The sequence below is a fragment of the Caretta caretta genome, chromosome 3 (assembly GCF_965140235.1).
Source record: "Caretta caretta isolate rCarCar2 chromosome 3, rCarCar1.hap1, whole genome shotgun sequence".
NCBI classification, from domain to species: Eukaryota; Metazoa; Chordata; order Testudines; family Cheloniidae; genus Caretta; species Caretta caretta.
This window is the reverse complement of record NC_134208.1, coordinates 40,375,947-40,400,373: the sequence shown is the minus strand read 5'-3', so window position 1 is coordinate 40,400,373 and position 24,427 is coordinate 40,375,947. Positions and strand designations below refer to the sequence as shown.

The 24,427-nt window shown below is 42.4% G+C and overlaps 2 protein-coding genes across 7 annotated transcripts in view; one reads left to right on the top strand and one right to left on the bottom strand.

Annotated features, from left to right (window-relative positions):
* Positions 1 to 23,949, bottom strand: part of DLGAP2 (DLG associated protein 2) — a 701,029-nt gene extending 677,080 nt beyond the window's left edge. For all 4 annotated transcript variants that reach the window (XM_048845341.2, XM_048845340.2, XM_048845342.2 and 1 more), the window contains exon 1: positions 23,695 to 23,949. Coding sequence is in view for 3 of the 4 variants with exons in the window: in XM_048845340.2 (XP_048701297.1) it covers positions 23,695 to 23,712 (18 nt within the window). In the remaining variant the exon portion in view is untranslated. The remainder of the gene's footprint in view (positions 1 to 23,694) is intronic.
* Positions 23,950 to 24,063: 114 nt separating this feature from the next.
* The window catches only part of ERICH1 (glutamate rich 1), a 114,318-nt gene continuing 113,954 nt past the window's right edge, over positions 24,064 to 24,427 (top strand). Inside the window, exon 1 of one of the 3 annotated variants that reach the window (XM_075126450.1) lies at positions 24,064 to 24,231. In XM_075126450.1, coding sequence (XP_074982551.1) covers positions 24,093 to 24,231 — 139 coding nt within the window. In that variant the 5' untranslated portion in view covers positions 24,064 to 24,092. The remainder of the gene's footprint in view (positions 24,232 to 24,427) is intronic. The other 2 variants (XM_075126449.1, XM_048845348.2) reach the window with 2 other exon arrangements.

The window sequence follows — 24,427 nt, the reverse complement described above, 5'->3', positions numbered from 1 at the left end:
TCTTAATTCTAGGTGCAGATAGAAAAAGGGGGAAAGGATTCAGAGAATAAGCATTATTTATTTATTCAATGTTATATAATGCTCCTACACACACATACCCTTACTTACAATAAATTACAATCAACCATCAAGATTAAATACTTGCTAACCCAATGTTAGCCAACATTACCAACATCAATCCCTCATTATAAAAAGCAAACTCCAAAACCAACTCAAATGTTAGTTTGAGAATAGAAATGTCTTGGAAAATAGAAGACCCTTGAAGTTATGGAGAGATGGCCTCTAAGATACACAGGACCTGGACCATGAAGGGCTGTAGAAATTGCAATCAACCCCTTGAACTGCATCAGGAAACTGAACAGAAGCCAATGCAACCTGTAAAACAAAGGTGTAGCGTACTCCCTGCAAGTATTGCTAAATAAATATACAGATATATTCTGTACCAGCTGAAGTGTCTGAATGATCTGTTGTTACCATCTATAGGGAAAACAAATAGTGAGATTTTTATTAACATATTTATATTATGAAAGTTCTCAAAGAATGTCATTATTGTTTCCTGGTGAAGCACATCTACATTACAGGAAACTATTTTCATTGATTTTTTTTTTAAATACAAGTCTTTGTTTTTACCTATACATGAGGGAAAATTAACATAATTTTTCTTTGAATAGTTGTGAAATGACAATCTAGTATATACAGATTGCTAAAGGGTTTGAGTCTATTCCCATTTCAGTCAATGGGAGTTTTGCCATATACTTGGATAGGAGCAAGATTGAGCCTGCACATGGAATTTTTTAAATGAAATCAATAGGAATTTCATCTCTAAAATGACTATAATATTATTAGTACTAATTTGTTGTGTCTGGTAATTCTCAATTCTTTGGTATAGTAATCTTCCATGTCTTTCATTTATTTTATTATGTTTTAGTCACTTATTATAGATTATAGATTTTTATATATTATTTATTATATACTATTTATAGTATATATTATATACTATTTATATATTATTTATTATATATTTTTTCAGTGAGAAAACGTAGTTTATTTTAAAAAAACATGAGAAATTAAAAAAAACAGGTACAAAGGGCTTTCTAAGGTTGTGTAGTGAAAAAGTACGTAAAACAGGAAATGCAAAAGTTAAGATTATATGCATAATCTTAACCCCAGCTCCACTCTCCCTTGTAGAGATGCTTTTTAATACTTTAATTAAATGATCACAATGTATTGCTCAAATAATATAACAATTTTTCTAACTTACAATAGAGACCTGCGAACAGCATCTTGTAGCATTGTTTAGCACAAAAAACAATGCATGAAAAATCATTCATATGAAAAGTACACAAAAAAATAAAAGCAACACCCTATAACTAGTTTATAGTAAAATGTAGTAATCTTGGATAACAAAGTGGGTTTTCATAAATAGAGTTTTACAATTAAACACTTGAAAACTTTTTCATCTATCTAGGTATTTAAACCATGTCTGAGCACCTTACAAATTTATTTGCATGAATATATAAAGTTATCTGTTTCTCTACATCTCTCAATGTTCCAGTCATCTGGAATTTGTTGACTTTTCTCAGGGGAGGGAAGGCAAGACTGAAGAAGTGGTTCACATTTTGCTCTGAAGATGTGAATATTCATGATCATTCTGATTTCTTCCTGAAGGGAGTTCCACAGACAAGGGCTTGAGGCCAAGAAAGCTCTGCTGCCTGTCTCCCAAATCTGAGACTGAACTCTGCAGCTGGTAGTTCCATTGTTCCATACAAATGTAGCTGTTGCAGGAAGTTATGATCATGCCAAGTGAGCCATTCCTCCAGGTAACTTGGATGGGCCCTATGAAAGGCTTTGAAGATGAGGAGTGAACTGTAAATTTGATTCATTATTCAGCCAGGACCCAGTGAAGAGATAAGAACACTGGGAAGACGTTTTGTTGTTCAGAGGATAGACCATTGTTTTCTGAACCAGTTGGAGCTTTTTAAGTTATCCAGTTTTATTCCTAGATAAAGTGCATTATAGAAATACAACCTGATAACTACATCATCATCAGTTAGGCTTCTTTAGTACATATTTATAGAAATACAGTTAAATATTGAGCAGTTAGAAACAACTATGTCAGCTTAAAAAAATAAATTTTCAATTTGGTTTAACTTCCTGGATTGAAAATATGTTTTCCTTTCAAATCCTGTAGAAGTGTTCGGGGATCCTTCAGAAACAAAGATCAGGGCCACTTCCAGGGGTATGCAAGCAGGGCGGTCTCCCAGGTTGCCAATTTCCAGGAGGTTGCTGTATTGCTCAGGTTTTTTTCTCTCCACAGATTGGCCAATTTTTGTTTTTCTCCTCAGCTGCTCATTGGGTGTGGGGGGTGAATGGGCAGGGGGTGCCAAACAATGTTTTCTGCCCTGGCCGGCAAAACGGCTAGGGCTGTTCCTGGCAAAGGTGCTAAATAACTTCATTTCCAGCCACCCACCCATATCCTTTCCAGCATAACCATAAAGCTGCAGCTAAAATAATCTTCCTCTCCCACTTCACTAACCATTCACTTCCCTAACTCTTTCTCACTTGTTTCCTCTTTCAACATCAGGTTCAGACACTTCATACTCAAAGCTTTGCACCATTCATCTGTCCATTTTTGTTTCCTTCTACTCCTCCATCACTGTATGCTTCCATCACTCTTATCCTTTGCTTGTTCTCTTTTATAGTCCCTTTGTCTCTTCTCCTACTCACAGATTATTTCCTATCATCTACTTTGCCTGGAACTGCATTCCTCTTCTTGTGTGCCAAGCAATCTCATAACTCTTCTTCAGGTCCCTCCTCAAGACTCTTGGCTAGCTTTCCAACACTAATCTAAGCCCACTCTTTCACATGACCTTTAAATTAACACATCATGACAAACAACAAATGCTTGGTAATACAAAACAGTTTGTGACCAGCTTTCCTTGTAAAGCAATGCTCTCTCAAGCTGGTTGTATTTTAAAGAATCCTTATTGAGGTTACAGGGACAAACCATCCCAATGTGTAGAAAGAATAGTAAATATGGCAGGCGACCTGCTTGGCTTAACAGTGAAATCCTTGCTGATCTTAAACACAAAAAGGAAGCTTACAAGAAGTGGAAGATTGGACAAATGACCAGGGAAGAGTATAAAAATATTGCTCGGGCATGCAGGAGTGAAATCAGGAAGGCCAAATCACACCTAGAGTTGCAGCTAGCAAGAGATGTTAAGAGTAACAAGAAGGGTTTCTTCAGGTATGTTAGCAACAAGAAGAAAGTCAAGGAAAGTGTGGGCCCCTTACTGAATGAGGGAGGCAACCTAGTGACTGAGGATGTGGAAAAAGCTAATGCACTCAATGCTTTTTTTGCCTCTGTCTTCACGAACAAGGTCAGCTCCCAGACTACTGCACTGGGCAGCACAGCATGGGGGAGGAGGTGACCAGCCCTCTGTAGAGAAAGAATTGGTTCAGGACTATTTAGAAAAGCACAAGTCCATGGGACCGGATGCATTGCATCCGAGGGTGCTAAAGGAGTTGGCGGATGTGATTGCAGAGCCATTGGCCATTATCTTTGAAAACTCATGGCGATCAGGGGAGGTCCCGGAGGACTGGAAAAAGGTTAATGTAGTGCCCATCTTTAAAAAAGGGAAGAAGGAGGATCCTGGGAACTACAGGCCAGTCAGCCTCACCTCAGTCCCTGGAAAAATCATGGAACAGGTCCTCAAGGAATCAATTCTGAAGCACTTTGAGGAGAGGAAAGTGATCAGGAAGAGTCAGAATGGATTCACCAAGGGCAAGTCATGCCTGACTAATCTAATTGCCTTCTATGATGAGATAACTGGCTCTGTGGATGAGGGGAAAGCAGTGGACTTGTTGTTCCTTGACTTTAGCAAAGCTTTTGACACGGTCTCCCAAAGCATTCTTGCCAGCAAGTTAAAGAAGTATGGGTGGATAGAAAGCTGGCTAGATTGTCGGGCTCAACAGGTAGTGATCAATGGCTCTATGTCTAGTTGGCAGCCGGTATCAAGCAGAGTGCCCGAAGGGTCGGTCCTGGGGCCGGTTTTGTTCAATATCTTCATTAATGATCTGGAGGATGGTGTGGATTGCACCCTCAGCAAGTTTGCAGATGACGCTAAACTGGGAGGAGAGGTAGATACGCTGGAGGGTAGAGATAGGATACAGAGGGCCCGAGACAAATTAGAGGATTGGGCCAAAAGAAATCTGATGAGCTTCAACAAGGACAAGTGCAAAGTCCTGCACTTAGGACGGAAGAATCCCATGCACCGCTACAGACTAGGGACCAAACGGCTAGGCAGCAGTTCTGCAGAAAAGGATCTAGGGGTTACAGTGGATGAGAAGCTGGATATGAGTCAACAGTGTGCCCTTGTTGCCAAGAAGGCCAGTGGCATTTTGGGATGTATAAGTAGGGGCATTGCCAGCAGATCAAGGGACATGATCGTTCCCCTCTATTCGACATTGGTGGGGCCTCATCTGGAGTACTGTGTCCAGTTTTGGGCCCCACGCTACAAGAAGGATGTGAAAAAATTGGAAAATGTCCAGCGGAGGGCAACAAAAATGATTAGGGGACTGGAACACGTGACTTATGAGGAGAGGCTGATGGAACTGGGATTGTTTAGTCTGTGGAAGAGAAGAATGAGGGGGGATTTGATAGCTGCTTTCAACTAACTGAAAGGGGGTTCCAAAGAGGATGGATCTAGACTGTTCTCAGTAGTAGCAGATGACAGAACGAGGAGTCATGGTCTCAAGTTGCAGTGGGGGAGGTTTAGGTTGGATATTAGGAAAAACTTTTTCACTAGGAGGGTGGTGAAACACTGGAATGCGTTACCTAGGGAGGTCGTGGAGTCTCCTTCCTTAGGAGTTTTTAAGGTCAGGCTTGACAAAGCCCTGGCTGGGATGATTTAGTCGGGGATCGGTCCTGCTTTGAGCAGGGGGTTGGATTAGATGACCTCCTGAGGTCCCTTCCAACCCTGATATTCTATGATTCTATGATTCTAAACTGGGAAGTAATACAACTTTGTCAGTCTTCCTTTTGCTTTGCAATGAACCCATCAATTTAATGAAAGTTTTGTTTCTAACACATCAAGTCTGGTAACTTTCAATAGCTACATACATGCTATGGAATTCCAATAACTCAGACACCACATTTTCTACAGTGCTTTGAGAAAGTGTAGGTGAGGAGTGGGGGGGTTAAAAAGCAATGAAGCATAAATACAATCTTTCTTGGGAAAAATATTTTATTTGTATATAGCTATCCTCTTCTAAAGCCACACTACCTCTCTTATGGTCAATTATTTTAAAGCATTAATCAATAAAAATGGTTGAGTATGATTTTTTATTAAAAAACCCAACAAAGTAGACACTATGAAAAGTTATGCAATATTAAAGAAGTCAAAGGGCTGTATTTTCTCTATTTCTAGAAACCCTGGCCTGAAATTAAAAATGGTTACGAGACAGAATGTGTTGTATTTGAGTTAATAACTAAGCTGAAAAGATTATCCGTGGATAAAAGCCAGTAGAGTTCCTGGAAGGAATTTTTGCCTATTACTAATCAAGGGGATCATTAGCTGACAGTTCTAGTGGAGAAACATCTCTATCAAAGTAAGTAAGGCAAAATTCTCCAGTCAGATCTGCATTGTAATTTTAATATTTTGCTCTCCCTCGATTTCATTTGTGGGGCTCCCACTGATATCAATACTATCACCTCTCCCTGAGAGTTGTTTTTTTTTCCACAGCCCTGGGCAAGTTCTCCCTACTGGACACTCACCAGGCTGCTGCATTTGAATCCCACACTGGATCATGTGCTTTTGGCTTGCTGAGTCTGAGCAGAGTCCAGGCACTCCCTCTGGCTTTGTGTAAGCAGAGTCAGGATGAGCTCCACCCTGACATCTGGTGGTGAGGTCTGGAAAGTTGTAGAAAAGAACTTAAGGGGCTGATCTCATTTGCATAGACACACCCACCCCGCCTAGAATGAGCCCATAGCTGCCCATATGGTCACTTTGGCTGCTGTGGGATCCCCAGTGTCTCTGATATTGGGGCAGGAAGAATAAACTGTCATTTTCCTGATTATGGGAATCAAGGACAGTGGAACTGTACTTGGCATTTTGTTATGATGGAGGGACTCGCCGTCAACTAAGTAGCACTCGCTAGGCAAGGGACATGGGTTCCAAAAGTCTGTGAATGTAGAGAGGCTGGAGACAGTATCAGTACCTGTTGGTGTGGGCCTGAAACATCAATTACTTCTCTGTCTTTCTTCACTGTGGAATATCAGAGCTAATTTTGGGTCTATTAGGAGTCTAACTACAGGTCCTGAACTGAGTTCACTTTGGCCTTATGGTGCATTAGCACTGAGGCTCCTACTACTACAAGCTGAAATCACCAAAGAGCTAAAATTATTAAGAGCTGAAATCACTGAGCACTGTGTTAAGTAGTGGGGAGCCTGAAGATCTATAGCAGAGCGGAGCAGTTTGCGGGACGGTGGGAGCGGCTCGTGGACCGGCTGGTAGAGCAGTTCATCGGATGGCTCGAGCTGCTTGCACAGCGGAGCTGTTTGTGGGACAGCTGGTGGAGCAGAGCGGCTCGTGGGCAGATTGGAGTGAAGCCCTATGGAGCTGTGGGGCAGTCAGCTTCAGATTATGTAAGGTGCCCCTTACCTCTTCCCGCCCCCCTCCCCCACATTTTCACCCAGACTGAGGAGTAACGCTCTGCGGATGAACTTTTGAACTCTGGGGCTGGACTTTTGGGTTGCTGGACTCAAGAATCCGAGGGAAAGGACATGGCCCAATTTGCTGGGGTGGGTCTTTGCTCATGGTTTGGTTGATGAACCCTAGTTGTGATGTTTTCCCAATTTAATGCTGATGTCGTTTACCTCATGTTATTAAAGATTCTCTGCTACACCGAGACTCTGTGCTTGCGAGAGGGGAAGTATTGCCTCTTTGAGGCGCCCAGGGGTGTGTGTAAGATTTTCCCAGGTCACTGGGTGGGGGCTCGAGACAGTTTAGCATTTGCTTTGATGAGAGGGAACCCCTGTGTACTGAACCCGGCCTTTGCTGCTACCAACTCGGCCTGGCAGAAAGGTTACATTTGCATCTCTAGGCATGCTCTCAGAATACAGAGACTCCATCTACCACCTGCTTCTGGGAGCTGGGATTTTGCAGCCCAACTGTCTAGATTTAAATGCCCCAGGCCCCACCCGACACCCCAGTGGCTTGAGCATACCCTTCCCAGAGCTTTAAATGTGTTGGCACTCTAGTTTACAGTTTATCCCATCAGAAACATGTGTCAGTTGAAGCAAACAGAGACAGACTTTGTGTAGAGTTTCTACTGCAATCACTCCTTCATTTAGACACCACAAGAGGTATACTGTACAGATCCAGGCAAAATAAGAAATGCCTGCATAAAAATCCCTGCCACCGTTCCCTTCCACTTTTGAGCATTCTTTGGGATTTGAGTCAGTGTCCTTTCAGGGTTCTAGATCCTTCTCCAGAACTCCATTCCTCCCAGTCCGACTTCTCTTCCAAATTGCTGACCTCAGCAGACAGCTCCCCTAGCCTTGGTTGGTCCCACTGTCAAAAAGTTCCCTTTCTCTCTACAAAGGTCTGTCTTTTTTCTCTCCCCAACCCGCTGAGCTTTTAAATGCTAGGAATAAGACCTGGATTCTTTGCGCACCTTCTGGGAAAAATTGTACTTCTTCAACCTCCTTCCTGGCAAACAAACTTGGTCAATCTGTTTCCCTGAGGCTTCAGCCACCCATTTAGAGTGAGTCAAGGAATAATTTGATTATTATTTTTTTTTGTCGGAAAATGCTGATTTTTGTCAACTGTAACTTTTCCCAGGAATGTACCAGGTTTGACAAAGCTTTCATCAAGAGACATTTCTCAGGTCCAGGAAGGAATTTCTGGTCAGAGAGAGAGAAAGCACACTCACTTCCTCCTCTTGCCAAGATGGCTGAAGCTTGAGGTGGTGGGGCTGGAGGAGGTTTTGTTTCTCCAGTGAGTTCTCTGGATGTAATGGTGAGAGAGTCAAGGACTGTTTGGAGTCTGATGCACAAATTACTTTGCATGGACTGGTGGATCCTGTGGTTCTCTCAGCTGTTTTAGCAACTGATGTTATGAGCCTTGTTACTGTGGGGCCTGGGAGTTGTGCCCCCAGGCCGAAGGCACGTTGCATAGTGGAACTGGCCTGCGGCTGTGCTGGGGGTGGGGAGAGAAAGAAGGGGTGTATATGAAGAGGCAATCAATAGGAGTGCATGTTGTTCAAAAGAAAAGAGTTTGCTCTGGAGCTTCCTGCTGTTGTGGAGTAGCTGCCAGAGGGAGCAGATATGGTAGAACTGGGTTCCCTCTCTCTGGGAAATGATATGCAGAGTGTGTCCTAAGTGTCAAACTGTGCATGGGGTCCTCAGCAGTACAGTGACGCTTTGCCATGGTTGTGGTGTATCACAAATGTAGAGGCAAGTGGCAACTTAGCTGCCACATCTGTGGCTTCCCCTTTCCCTGTGGAAGATGGAGTCGTACTTGTGTCTCCTCTGTTGCAGGGGCTCCAAGGATAAAGGTCAACTGAAGGGAAAAGTAGCTCAGAAGAGGCATTCTTTAGATTCTGAAGTGGGATCTTTTGGTTTTTTTTGTGATCCTGAGGTCCCCAGCAACACAAAGGGAAGTCCTAGTGCTGTTGTGAGTACAATGGCCTATTTTGAATGAGCATCTGAGGAAAAGTGATTATATGAAAGGACGTGGGGTATTTGTTTCCAGTCATGGAGCTGCCACAGAATCATATGCAGAAATCACAGCTGGTCAGGATCAGGCTTCTGGTCAGGACTATTCAGAGTTGGAAACATTTTCCTAGGATTTCTTAGGCAAGATACATGATTCAAATGCACTACACAGGAGATGTGGACAAATGTCCCACTAGAGATTTTTTTCTGGGACTCTGTTAAAAACTGTAGGATTCTCTCCTACACAATTGAAAGTCATAATTCATGTGCTAGGCGGCAGAGAATCTGATACCAGCTTTTAATCCTAGGGTGAAGTTGAATTTTTCTGGGAATGGTTTGGATTTAAGAAAGGAACGAGGGTCTGAGATAGTACAGTAGCTATTTCTTTATTTCAACCTTCTATTAACCCAGTTCCTGTTTTTTTCCACAATGAAAATATACAGGGAGCAGATATTCTGCATTGGTTTCCCATTAAGCTTAAATCTAAAATTTACAATACATCTAGGAATTGAAATGGTGAATTTAAAGGTCCCTTCAAACTTTTCCTGATAAATAAAATAGTGCAACATCTTTCCAATATATTATATTTAGGTTCTATGTATGGTTACTGTAGGTATCCCTGGAAGCCACACACTTGTTTTACCTGTGATTCTACAGAGCACTTTAGTGATGACTGTGGGGTGAGAAAAGGCATGCCCTGTTGATCACATATTCACAAGACTGACAACTGCAGGGACCTTATTAGATGCTATATCTATGGGAACAGTGGACATGTTTATAGAAAGTGCCCAGAAGCATGGGACAATAGGAAAAGATATCACTCCCAGTCATACAAAGCCAGGGGGTCAGAGGATTCCAAGCAGCCCTGCAAGGATTGATGAAGGGCCCATTTTGAGCATCTGGGCCACTCTACCTTTGTGGGAAGGACTGATTTTGTCCTTCACTGATACAGGATTGGGGATGGGTCAGGGAGAGGATGTGGGAACCACTGAGAGTCAGGACGCTAAAGACTGGAGCATTAAACCTGGTAATATGGGGGATGGTCTTGCCTTAGAAACAGAGATAGGGAGGGGGCAAAAGAGAAACTGGGGGAGGAACATCTGCAGACACAATTGGTTACACAGGAATCTCAGGCACCAGGGATGGATAGACAGGCTACTAACAGACTCTCTAGTTAGAGAGCACGTTTTAATGTGCCCATCTTCAGGAACAGCAATGTTTCTTGAAATTGGAAAGTGAAACAGAGGATCCAAAGACAATGCTCAGTTTATCCTGAGGGTGGCCTACAGTTGCCTGAATTACATAGAGGGTTGCCAAGTGTCCAGTTTTTAACCAGAACACCCAGTTGAAAAGGGACATAACTGGCTCCGCACAGCTCCCTGGAAGCAGCTGGCATGTCCCTGTGGCCCCTACACGGAGGCGTGGCCAGGGGGCTCACCGCTCTGCCCCTGCCCCAAGCGCAACTCCGCAGCTCCCATTGGCCGGGAACCGCGGCCAGTGGGAGCTGCAAGGGCAGTGCCTGTGGGCAGGGGCAGTATGCGGTGCCTCCCTGACGCCCCTCCTCCCCCCACCTAGGGGCCACAGGGACATGCCAGCTTTTTCTGGGAGGTGCTTGAGGGAAGCGCCGCCTGAAGCCCACACCCTGCACCCTCTCCCATACCTCCTGAGCCCCCTCCAGCACCCAAACTCCCTTTCAGAGCCTGCACCTCGCATCCCCTCCTGCACCCCAACCCTTTGCCCCAGCCCTGATCCCCCTTCTGCATCCAAACTCCCTCCTGGAACTCGCACCCCATACCCACTGCCACACCCCAACTCCCTGCCCCAGTTCAGAACCCCATCCCACATGCCAAACACCTTGGCCCCAGACCAGAGCCCACTCCCGCAATCCAAACTCCTCATCCCTAGTCCCACCCCAGAGCTCACAACCCCAGCTGGAGCCCTCACCTCCCCACTGCACCCTAACCCCCTGCCTCAGCCTGGAGCCCCTCCACACCCTGAACCCCTCATTTCTAGCCCCTCACCAGAGCCCACACCCCCAGCTAGAGCCCTCACCCCATCACATACCCCAGCCCCCCCGGCTCTAGCCTGGTGAAAATGAGCAAGTGAGTGAGGGTGGGGGAGAGTGAGTAACAGAGGGAAGGGGACCTCAGTAAGGGGTGAGGCAGGGTGTGGGCAAGGGTGTTCAGTTTTGTGCAATTAGAAAGTTGGCAACCCTAATTACATAGGATTTTCACCAATCCAATGAATAACAGGTTTTCTGTATTTGGTGCTGCCTCGGGCAAGGGGGGCGGGGGCAAAGAGAGGAGCTTGTGGACACGTTATAAGCTCATAGGGTAGATAAAAACTGATTCATTAAAAACATCAGATTTTTTAATTGAAATCAGATTTTGTTTAATTAAAATTAAGTACACATTGAAATAAACCTATTTAAAATTAAATCTGGAATTGACAGCCTAAATTAAGGCCCAAATTTATTAAGTTTTAAATTAAATACAAAAATAATTGTAAGTGCTACATGTTAGCTGCCAAGAAAGCTAAACACCTGCAACCAGAGTTTGTTGAAATACTTCTGACAGCAGTAGCCTCTTCTACAGGTGCAGAGAGAATATTTTCTTCATTTCAGTTTATTCAACTAGATCAGTTCAACTGCTAATTGGTTCAAAGTTAAGAAATCAATTGAGTGCTGACAGAGCAGGAAAACTTGTTTTTTCTCTTCCAATTTATAAATAAATACTAGGTAAGATAATTCCTTCATTTAATAAATCAGTTAGTTCTAAGTGCAAAACTTATTTTGATAAACCTTTTTCTTTTGTATCCAGCACTTTTAAGGTAGTTTAATTTAATTATAATAATAATACTAAAACAACTGCTCTTTTGTTCATTTTTATTTGCATTTGTATTTCCATACAAATATAGCTTCACATAAATCATAAGTAAAAATTAATAATCACCTGATAAATAAGAAATGCATCATTCACCATTTTCTAACACAACAAAAAGTAAAAAATAAGAATTTGAATACATGTCAGTTACACTATATACTTGTTTAAATAAATGTGTCTTAATAGCGTGTATCATCCTGGTTAGCAAAAAGAGGCATCAATTCTTAATGTAAAGGCTATATTTAGTTGCAAATCAACATGTTTAGCTGCAAATCAAATGAGAATCAATCTTTCTTGAGGAAAATAACTAAAAAGTACAAATCCAAAACACAATTAAAACTAATGAGTTAAATCAAGGTTTCCTACTTGCTAATTGAAATCATGATTAAAATTGGTGATTTCAGTTGCTTTGATTTGAGTCAATCTGCCCTGCAAGCCCATTTATTGGGGGATGAAGATTGGGGAGTTACTAAACTTGAGCAACTTCAGGAAGAACCATGCTCTTTGGGATCAAGATCTGGGACTTTGAAGATTAATGAATCAGTCAAAAAAAGGGAGGGGACAAAAAGGAAAGGATGAGAGAAAGGGGTAAATCAGAGAAATTAAAAACAGTACCAAGATGGTCAACTAGACAGGGATTGCAAGTACCTGTGATGACTCAGACCTGAGCCTTTGTTTAGAAGTTACTGAAAATAGCAATTTGGAATGTGCGCTCCATCCTGCATGTGTGCTGGAGGCAAATGGTCTTCAGATTTTGAAGGGTCTTTAGATTTTTATATCCATGTTTGGATTTAGTAGAGATCCAAGAAACAAGATTATGTTCTAGGAAAGATGTTTTGGTTGCTCAGAGGACTTGGAGGAGGGGCCCATCCCTCTGGTCCACTGGGCCTGCTACTTATGATGGAGTAATGGTAAGATTTATACATCTGCAATATTGGTGCAGAGAATTGCAGAAATGCAACTAGGAAAGGGGTTGTTATTTGATTTCTATTTTTTGGGTGTGAGGTATCACTGTGTTGCCATGAACAGCCCATAGCATCAAAAGCTGAGGAAAGATCCTTTTTATGGAGGCTATTCCTTTCTTATTGCTGGCTCAACAGCTGGATTTATTTTTGGGCGGGGGGGGGAGGTATTTTAACAGTTTATATGTAGTGACCAACAGACAAAATAACCTAAAGTCTTACGAGTTGATGAAACGTATTTACAAGCAGTATGAGTTGCCACAAAGTTACAAAATGTTTCGGGCATTCTCATTTAAGAAGGGCCGGGGCTTTTTTTAAAAGGGAATCAAGTAGTCGATTGGACAGGTGTATGTGAACCCTACTTCAGTGATACAAGATGTGGGTGCAGCCTGTAGAGTTCTCTGACCACTGCTTGGTTCAGGTTGAATGGGACTTTTGGCTGAGGTTACTGGACACTAAATATTTGTTTACTCAATAATGCCGTTGATAATTAGAAAGGTTGAAGGCATCTTTATGGAACGAGAAACTGTCAAGAGTTTTATGCATCCCAGATGAAATGGTGTAAACTGACCATGTGCAACTTGGTGCCCTCTGTATGTTTCTTTCGCAATGTTGAAATACAGCTGATTACAAGTGTTATTTAGCATTGCAGAGTCATTTGGGAGTTCATAGTCGACCACAAGCTAGAGAAAAGTAGACAGGAGGATCTTAAAGGAAGAAAGAAATGATTTAATATCAAAGGAGAAAGCTGGAATCAGCTACATTCGAAAAGGACTTCGGGACAAAAGGCAGGGCAGCCTCCTCTGATGTATTTACAGGATGTAAAGGAAAAAATGCAGTGGGATATGGTAGAATTACAGAATCCTAACATGGCAGGTCTGTAGGGACCTGCTGGAACTACCTCAGTATAGCAGAGTATTGCAGTGAGCTCATTCAGGGATAAAACATTCCTCCTTTTCAGCAGCAGCAAGTTGTTGACTATTATTGCACGTTTTCCTGCTTTGGCAGATGAGGAATGGTACTAGCTTGTGAGGCTAACAGGGGAGACAGAAGTTCCTGCAGCTATGTTGTCAATAAAGGAAACTCCCCTTGGGGCTGATGCATAGATGGCAAAATCAGAGATTTGTTGATCCCTTTCCTATGGTGCTTCCATGGACTTTCACCAATGCCTTGACTGGAGGCAAGTTGAAAACTTCCTTTTATGAAGGCCCTTCCCCCCGCCCCCAACTCAGAAAAGCGGGAATTGGAAGATATCAGTAATTGGAGGTCTATTGTCCTTTTGAACATGGATTACAAATTTTTTTGCTTCCATTTTAGCCAAAAGTTTGGGGAAGACAGCAGGGAAACTATTACATCCCAGACACTAAAATGCAGTTAAAGGTTGCAAACACTTTGTGTAGTTTGCAGGAAATATTTGAAATTGGGCTATGGAGAAGATGGTAGAGTAATGTTTAGCCTTAGATCAGGCTAAAGCTTTCAGTAAAGTAAACCTACCATATTTATGGTTGGTCCTGTTCAATATTGTATTTCCCTGCAGTTTATTAACCTGCTACAGATCCTGTATCTTCATGTACTATGTTTCCCCTACTAAATGGGTGGAGGGAGAGGAGGTACAAGTACATTCTGAAGTAAGACAAGGCAAAAATCTTTAATATGCTAATCCTCAATTCCAGTGAAGTTGTGAAGGATTTTAGTTGTTGCAACTCTCCCTAAAGAGGTCAGTGTTGAGAGTGTATTGATCTACAGGAAGAAGATATTGCAGTAGTCCAGAGATATTAGAGCAGCACTTTTAGAAGTGAATACCTACAAATATTGGGATTTTTTAGGATAAATTCTAAATTAATACTTGGGGGAAACACTGACTGAATTAGTCTTAGATACAGTATTATCAAATGTTGCATTATTAGCAGAATTAGGATCTCATCACTGATGGAATTCTTAATTTCTCAGGTTTACTAATTTTTGGGTTCTCACTTCATAACATAAACAATGTTGGACTTTTAAATGCACAGGTGCACTTTCTAAATACTCTACTATAAGCAACTCTGTCAGGAATATCTGCTGAATCTCCAAAATGAACAAATTGTTTTAAGATCCCATATAAAATAATCTACCCAATATTAATGAACAATAGCTATTTTGTCTGAATCTTTGAACCTTCAGCCAAATGGAACTTACTAAAAAATGATTGGTAGTCAGCAGATCATATGTTCTTTGTCTGCTTCCATTTCAGAAAATAAAATCAACAAACTTAAATTTCTGAACCAATTGATTTTGCTGCTTTCTTTCCATTTAGCCATTCCGAGAACTTCATTAAGAGTAGGTTCTTTATTATCAAAATCTCTTTAGTACAAAATTACCCTCTTAAAGCTGAAATAGTTAAGAGCAACTCCTTGGATTGAAAGAATATCAGATTCAGTGTTAGATGGAACCTCCAAGACATTAAAATAAATTTTTAAAATTAGTTGCCTTTAAGTAACACACAAATAGCAAATCCAAGTAAGAATTAATCAGCCAGAAAAATGTGCCAGTGGTTAGATGATAGAGCTATGAGCTGCCATGAAGGAAACCATGCAGCCAGCTTCATGTTCCAGCAGCCAGCAAGAGCTGAAAACCGAGAGGTTTGAATTTTACTCCAAAGGGAAAATGAGCTTTATGAGCTTAGCAGCCATCCTTCTCACCAATGAGAGCCCAAAAGACTTACCAGCCAGTGGAAAAGAATAATATTTTGCATATATGTAGCATTTTTCAATTGTAGATGACAACATTTTACTAAGGTGGGTAAGCATAATTAAAACTACATGTTACAATCAGAGATCCTATTCAAGGAGGGGGAATAGAAGGAAGAGAATTTATGTAGACAAACAAGAGACCTCAAATGTAATTGTTTTACTGATATCTCCTGTTTTATGAAATAAGATCCAGAAAGCTACTGGTAATGCAGATTTATAAGATTTGGAAGTGAGATGGAGAAAGACAATTCAGATAAGAGGAGAACATCACTTACTTTCCCATCAGAGTGAGGATAATTAGTATCATCCTCTATTCGTTCATTTAGGGTGAAAACCACTGCTGTGCAGAGAATACAAGATAGGCCTTGTACTGATCCACTGCACAGAGTGAATTTCACCCTTAGGACATATCTGCACTGCAAAAAAGGTGTTCTTAACCCAGTTAAAATAGCAGTGAAGACACAACAATTCAGCTTTTAACTTAAGTTAGCAGTTTGAATTCAACTCAAGGCTGCCCTATAGGCTTACACTTGACCTGTTAATTTGACTTAAAAATCAAATTGCTGTATCTTCACTGCTATTTGTTAGCTAAGTCAGGTTATCTAACCCAAGTCAGAACACGTTTTTTTGTTTTGTTTTTTGAGTGTAGACAGAACCTTAAGTGAATGAAACAAATGAGTCAGCTTCTCTCCTACTCTTTTAGGGCTCTGTTTAGACAAAATCTGATGTGTACCAAAGTTTATGCTACATAGCTTCATATCCCAGTTGCTTATTAAACCATAAATTGTCAAGGATTGAACAGGGGTAGGGCGTAGGTCTGTTTTTTGGGTTGCCCGGGGAGCGCAAAAAGGAAGTGGAGAGTTCTCTCTCTTTCCTGCCTTCCATTCAAAGAACAACATTCCAGGAACAAAACCTCCACACAGGCTACTGAAGCAATTTGTTTTATGTTGTTTTTATGGGCTACTTGTGAAGGTACGAGAATGACATGAAAGCTGGGAACTTCATTCTACTCCTTACTGAAACAAGACACCCACTAATACAAAACTGTTCCTCTCTGGTACCTGACTGATGATGATTCTGTAAAGCACCAAATTACCCAACATCATTTGTTTTTTACTTGCTTGAATTTAATACCACAGTACCGTCACTGGCAAAGCAGTCCAACTGCTCACTGTGGAATATAGGTGCACAAACTGATGTGCTCATAGAAGCTGCTCTCATTATACTGCAAATGCCATCTTCAAATGCCATTACTACTTAAAGAGGCAATGTCAATTAATAAAAAAATACTTCCATGAACAAAAATTACCTACTAAAGTTACCCATGACAACTAAGAGTAAAGAGGAAATATTTTGTTTACTCTTTCAATTTGTTTACTTTGAGCCTCTGATAGCATTTTGTATGTAATCAGTTTCACTATTGTCAGATTAGCCAGTTATTTTTTTTTAGTAACAGCTGTAAAAGCAGTCACTGGAGTTAGTGGATGCTGACTCCCATTCTGTGATGAGAGTATCAACTATTAGCGTATCTGACCCATATCAGGTGACTGCAGCCTCGAAATAAATATTCCTCTGTGTCACACATTTCATTATGAAAATGAGACAGGAAAAATATTTTTAAATGATAGAAGAATGTGGCTATAAAACATAGAAGTTAGTAGGAGATCTAAGGGCTAGTGTCTTGCTTGAAACTATTTGAGAGACACAAGAGGGTGAGATAATAAAAGATATCTTTTATTATCTCACCCACCTTGTCTTTCTAATAGCCTGGGACCAACACAGCTAGAACACAAGCTATTTGCAATTCACTTCTCAAAACTCACCAAGACAGAGAAAAAGGAAAAGTCAGTGAGGAAAATGGAATAGTTGGGTAAGCTGTGTAAGAAGTATAGTATCTAGGAAATCAGAGAGCAGATAAAAGCAAAAAGGCAAAAACTGAGAGTCAGAGAAAGAAACATAACAATAATTAGTTCTGCTGAAGTGTAATATGGTGCAGGGGGCACACGCTTAGTATTGAGGTATATATGGAATGTAGCATGACCATTTGTAGTCACAGTCAGGTCTATTACAATAGGGATTCTGATTCATCCATACCTAGTTATACTTATGTTTGAACATAGCTGTTGACATACTGTCTATGTTATACACAGGTATTCTTAACTAGTGGAGGAAAGGAAGCTGTATGGTTCATGGATATCTGAGTTTAGCAAGGTAAATTATACAGCATTTATTCCCCCCCCCGATATTAAAAGGAAGAGGTCCTCCCTCTATCCTAATAATGAAATACTGTATTAATACAGAAATATTTGTTCTGTATAGTAGATTTCTAACAACTGATATAAAGTATCGTTACCATCATACTTGAGGGGCTAACATTAGTTTTCTGCTTTAATGGGCCACAATCGTCTGTTTTATCATGCATGTTTAAATAAGCTAATTCACTATGGTGATGAACGGAAGTAGCTAATAAGGATTGTCTTGTTCATGCACTAAAATTGCAGCAGCTGTTTTTGTTTGACTGATGTTGTTTGAAAGAGGCCCCTGATGGTAAACCATAGAAAAAAAAGGGACGTTTCAATGTTCTCTCTATTACCAAAATTACTTATAGGATTATAACAGTCATAAAAAGAAATTGCTTTGACTACATTTAACTGCAAAAGATTTTCCCCCTTGCATAGTAAAGATAGGTGCACAATTTTAACACTTTTCTTAAACCTAAAAAAAATTATTCCATTGAGTATTCTGCATCATGTATTCTAACAAAGTTCTCTATCAAGCCAAAGTTCCATCACGGAAGATATTATTTATGAATCCCTTTCTAATATTATTGTAGCATCCACTATTAGAGTAAAATGCTGTACTTGTGAAGAGAAGGGATAGCTCTATCAGGATAATCAACATACGATGAAGACAGTAAGGGAGATCTCATAGTGCTGAATTTCAATGGGAATTTGTCATAGGTTCCAAGGCCAGATGGGATCATTGTGATCATCTAGTCTGGCCTCCTCCTTTAAATCATGATTTAAAGACTTCAAGTTACAGAGAATCCACCATTTGCCCTAGTTTAAACCTGTAAGTGATCCATGCCCCATGCTGCAGAGAAGGCAAAAGAAAAAAGTCAGGAAAAGAACCAGGGTCTCTGACCTGGGGAAAATTCCTTCCTGACCCCACAATACAGGACATAGGAATTAATTCAGGGAAATCCTATTTGAACTCTAATATATCTTTCAGAAAAACATCCAGTATTGATTTAAAAATTGTTGTGAGTGCTCAGCACCTTTCAGGATCACATATGTTGAATACCTAATAAAGCAACCACTTGCCTTCACAGTTATCACATTTTATTAATGAATATTCCAGTAACTTGACTTTAGGCATGAGTGAGGGCTTTATTAGAATACAATTATGCCTCAAGTGATCTCAGTCAGAGCTGAGGGTGCTCGGGACTTTGCAGATTGAAACCCTAATCAAGCAACTTTTTTTGTCTTGAGAATATCTAACATTGTTCAAATTCAGTGGGACTTTTTCCTAAGTAAAAGCTGTGAGTGAAATCCTGGCCCCGTTGAAATCACTGGGAGTTTTGCCATTGACTTCAACAGGGCCAGGGCTCCACTCTGTAGATTTTGGCTCTTGCTTAATATAGTACTGCTCCTGATCACCTCTGTTAAGTACTCTTTGTTTACTGAGTGCTTATTTAAAAAAGGTTTCACTGTAAATGTAGTTTAAAATTACACTAGATATTTAAATAATCTGCAAAGTAGGACTACAAATTATAAGAAGCTAGTCAATAAGTATTTCCTACATTTTTTTCCTAATGGAAATTAGGTATATTGCTTGAAAAGTGCATGCAAATAGCATTTTATAGCACTAAGGAAAAATGCTAAAAAAAATCTCAAATAGAATCAACTACATTTGACAGATCTAGCCTTTATTTTTTGTTTAGTTAAATTATGCAGACATAATAAATGTATTCTTTATTCTAGGATCACACAGGCTCTGAATATAACACTCAGAATTAACTCTCCAGTGCATAACACTCAGTCATAAAATCATTAACATAATCTGATACAATTTTAAACGACAAACCAGATATCTTCAAGAGCATACAAAATGATTCATGACTAAAAACAACAAAATCCCTTTTAAAAGAAAAAGTAATAAAATCTGGTTGATCTTTTTAAAAATAATGCAGCTGGAAAAATATAAAATTGCATTCATGAAACTAAATACTTTGTTTACTCCATGTGGAATGACTTTTTAATAGGTTTTTCTTTATGTATAATTGCTGAGCTCTGAAAGTACAAAAAATGGAAATCTTCTACTACCCCCGTTTTGTCCTAATAACTTTCCAGAGAGAACACAAATACTGAATGGAAATTGATAGCGTACATTAGGTATCTTGAATATATTTGCATTAGAAAATAATTTCAACAGCTGCAGCACATCTAGAATCATTTCTTAAAATCAATCCTTTACAGCTAATGTACTCCCATGGTGTATTGCAGGACACAGTACAAAGAATTAAGCTCACACCACCCTAGGAAAAAAATAACCCACACCAGGGTTGTCAGTAATCTACAGTTGGGCTCCTTCACATGTTCAAGAAAAGCCCTGGTGTAGAAGTGTTCATACTTCTAGTCATAATCTACATAGACAGGGTGACCAGATGTCCAAATATTAAAGGCTTTGTCTTATATAAGCAACTATTACTCCCCCCCATCCTGATTTTTCACACTTGCTATCTGGTCACCCTATGTAGATGATCTGAAGTATTGGATTTCTTCAGATTTTGTCAGTTCTCCAGTTTTGCAGCATTATAACTTCCAGAGAAATATAGATGAAACACACCATCAATTAAAGAGCACTTCAGTTTGATAGTCTTGTTCCTGGGTATACACAATCAAGACTGATTCAAGTTTAGTGGAACACATGATTTTGTTTTAATTTGGAAGTGTGTCAACTATCACTTGCTTCCAAGACATAGTAAACCAATTTAAACCTGTGATGTAGTAAAATACAAATGGAAACAAACTGCAAAAAGGACATAATTAATGTCTGAGTTAAAAAAGAATTTATAATAGTAGGGGGAAAATGCCACTAGTTGTATGTATAATGCACTTGAAGATAGACACACATATAAAATGAGCTTACGGATAAGAATACACAAATTACAACTGAAAAAAATCAGGGCCCTAATAGTAAAATCATTAGATTGCAAAGTCTGTCAAAACCTGGACAATGAAAGAAATAAAACATAGTCTCATCATCTTGACTAATTTTTGATATGTATATATTCATCTTTGCATAGTGAGATTTCCCCGTTGAATCAGAATGACTAGATTTGGTCTAAAATTGATATTAGGATTGTTTAAACTTTAAACAAACAATTTAAAGTCCTAATCCTGCAAAGCCTTATTCAAAAGCAGTATTTCCATTGAAGTTAATGGGACTACCCATGTCAGGAGGGACTCTGTATGGGTGCTAAGGATCCAACTGGAGTGGAAAAACTTCACCATCCATTTGATCCTAACCCCTCAGAGTTACAAGGGATAAGAGGAGGGTTGAGGAGAAAATGGCTCTGGGAAGCTTTTTTTAAAGAGGTGCAAATTAGGAGTTCTTTATGCTTTTGCTGGCATATTATTCAGCTGAATTTTGCATAACTGATGTTACTGAACATATTGGTCTTGGTAAAATGATGGGGGGGGGTAATTATTACTATTTCTGAGATGAAAGATTTGAATACCTACAAATTGTTATTATACTCCTCCTTTTCCCCTCATCCTCCAATATGTACTTGGTGCATACAAAATTTTAATCTGTTCTCTGCATCTAAAGATGAGATCACACCATCTGAAATTCACTATCTAAATCGTCATGAAATAGAAAATGCAACAAAACACACTGAAATCTGTCGCAATTGCTAACACAGCCTTAGTCACCAGCAGCCACCACAGGACAATTTGGCTGATAGAAAATCCTGATTAATGACTTCTTCATTTTAGCATCAAGGCAACAGGCTGAACTGCTATGACTATTGGCTCTTCCTCTTTACAAGCCTTATATAATCTACTAGTTTCCAAGAGCAACGAAAGATATGGGGGGGGCATATTAGAAGTATTTTATAACTTTCCAGTCATGATATTCCTATGTAGAGATTAGATCTGACTTTGTTACAGTACGGGGAGAGTGTGGGTGTGGGTCTATCTCCCTAGAGGATTTCTAGAGAGGTGTTCAATCCTTTATTCCACAAAGTAATTAGACATGCTAGTTTGTAATTGATTCCCCACCACAAAGAGTGTAGTGAAATTATTAATTTTTTTAATACTTAGTGTACTGTACATAACGTGTTTAGTACATCAAATGCAGCTGCATGAAAATGCCAAGTGCTTAAGTGATTTTGGTTGCCACAAAGGCACTTAACATGCCTTTCTGAAAAGCAATCCTCAATATTTTCTGGTCACTAGTGAGCTGTAGCTCACGAAAGCTTATGCTCAAATAAATTTGTTAGCCTCTGAGGTGCCACAGGTACTCCTTTTCTTTTTGCGGATACAGACTAACACGGCTGCTACTCTCACCTATCTGGGATATAATTTCGACCTATGGGTCCCCTCCGCCCCTCCTTTTATCTCCCTGTTTAGAAAGATGGAGGAAGTCACTGGAGCTTCTTCACCTTACCCAAGTTGGCTACATTGATAAGACACAAGCAATATGATTTATTGCCTTAGCCTTATTTGGTCTCCTATACAAGATGCAGACTGCACTGATCAAGCCAACCGCCCCTCAAAGCCAGAGTTACCCTCCACAACAGGCAGCTTCCCAGCTCCAGGCAAGGGACAATGCCAGCAGCATCTCGGTTCCATTTCCTGAAAAGCGTCCGGACTCAGCTATCCAAGCAAGGGAAATGGATCTCCCCTTTTTCGCCAAATCCAAACTCCCTCCAAGCCCCTTCCCTGCCCCTCCTTTCCCTTTAGCAGCACCCTGCGCAGCCCTCACCATGGTACCCCCTGTTCAGGGCTGAGCCAGTTATCAGTTACCTCCGCACACAGGATAATCACACACACCCCAGCATCCCCCCACCTCCAAGCCGTTGCCCCGGGACTAATGCTCATTGCTGGTCCCTTTGAGAACCGCCGCCAGTGCAGTACACCACCGAGAGGACGTGGAGGAGGCGGCTTGGTTACACCAGCCTTTTCTCTGGTTTCAGCCTCACATAGCAACCCTTACAATGATGGTCTGTGAAAACCCACCATCCTCGCTTACAGCACTTTCGTCCCTTCCAGGCAAAGAAATCAGATGCACGGTGTCCCCCTTCCCACACACCAATTCTCCATTCCAGCCAAAAGCCTTACTCTGCCCTACTGCATGAATATAAATCCGGGAGGAGGAGCCCCCTCTCCCCCCCGTCCCCGGGCTGGTCAGTCTGTAACATACACGTTTAACATGTTCTCTGTGTGTTTCTATCAGGCATGGCGCGCGCGCGCATTTTGTGCAATGCTTCTTTTAATCGCAAATCCCCTCAACCCCTGTTTCACGCTCCAGTCAGCTGTAGGGCTTCCACTTTTGCACGCGGGGCCAAAAAGCGCAATTGTCACCGTCTCTTGCCTTCTGGAAGAAGAGCCGCAGCTGACGGTTTCACACCCTGTGCCGCCGGTCAGCACCTTGGACACCCAGCGGCGGCGGCAGCCCCGTGAGCTTCGCAGCGGCAGCCCCCAAAATCAGCTGCATCCTCATCAGCACAGAAGTGCTGGGACCCGAGGGAGCGTAGCGACAACCATCAACCCCAGCAGCAGCTGCTCAAACCCAACATCCCAGCGGTGCTCAGCAGCTGATGCGCCCCCAGGCAGTGCAACGAGAAAGACCCTCTCTTGCAACCCTCACGCCGATACCTAACAGAAGCAGCCCCATCCCTAGGACCTGCAACAACCCTGCTAGCACCTGCTGCCGCTCTCTAACGTTGCTCTCCTGAGGCACAGCTGCAGATGCCTCCCGCCCAACCCGACAGCAGCAAAGCAGCTCCTGCTAAGACCAGAATGCCACAAGAAACCCCCGATGCACTCCACCCCCAACAGCCACACCGCCCCCACGATTCCAACAGGATTTAGCTGCGTCCACAAAACAAGCCCAGCAGCAGCTGTACCCTCGCCCCCAAACGCGCTCAGCAGCTGCACTTCTCATGGTTTTTAACAAGAGTCTGTCAGACTTTGCAGCCCAAGATCCACGCTCAGCCCAGTCGTTTCACTCCCGTCTCTTCATGCTGACACCCCAAGTCCTGCATATCCTTGGCCACCGTGCCCCCGGTCTCCCGCCTGCAGAGGCTACATTAGCCTGGGAGCAGCAGTGCCCCCAGCCTGGGGCACTCACCGGCATGAGACAGAAGATACCCATCACCGTGTCCTTACCTTTTTCAGCGCTGACATTCTAGTACATTATTGATTTAGCAGGTGCCGGGTTGCATGTTGGGCTGGCGGGTCAAGTGAGGGGGAAGCCCGGGCAGGAGGTGGCGGAGGAGGAGCGGGGTGTGTATAACATTTCCCCCCCTCGCAGCGGTCACACACGCTGGGGCATTGCACCGCTTGCTATTCCCCTCGCGCGAGCCATGCGCTGCTGCCGCCGGGGCTGCTGCTGAGCTTGCAGCTGTCAAACCCCGCTCTCCACACGGCGCGCGCGCTCTGCGCAGCCGCGCTCCCCCGGCCGGAGCGCGGCAGGCGCGGCGCGGGGGCCGTCCGGACGCAGCCGCCATGCCAGGAAGGTCCGCTCTGCGCCCCGGGCGGGGGCCGCCCCTCCGCCGGCAGCGCCAATGGGCGCCGTCCCCGGCCGGGGGTGGGCGCGGCCGGCTGGAGAGGGAGCTGGAAGGGCGGAAGCCTGGGGCGCGCTGTCAGGGCCCTGTGCCGCGGCCGGAGCTGCGTGTGGGGCCATGTCTGTCGGCAGGAGGCAAGGTGCGGTCGCGGGGCCGGGCTCGCCTCGGGGTCGGGGCGCTTCAGGGATCCCCTGCCTGCTCGGGGGCGGTGGGGGCCGGCGGTTCCGCTCGCCCGCTGCTCGGTCCGGGAAACGTTTCCAAAGTTCCCGTGAGCCCTGCCCAGGGACACACGGGCGCGGAGCCGGCTTCCCCGCGCGCCGGGCGGTTGCGGGAGC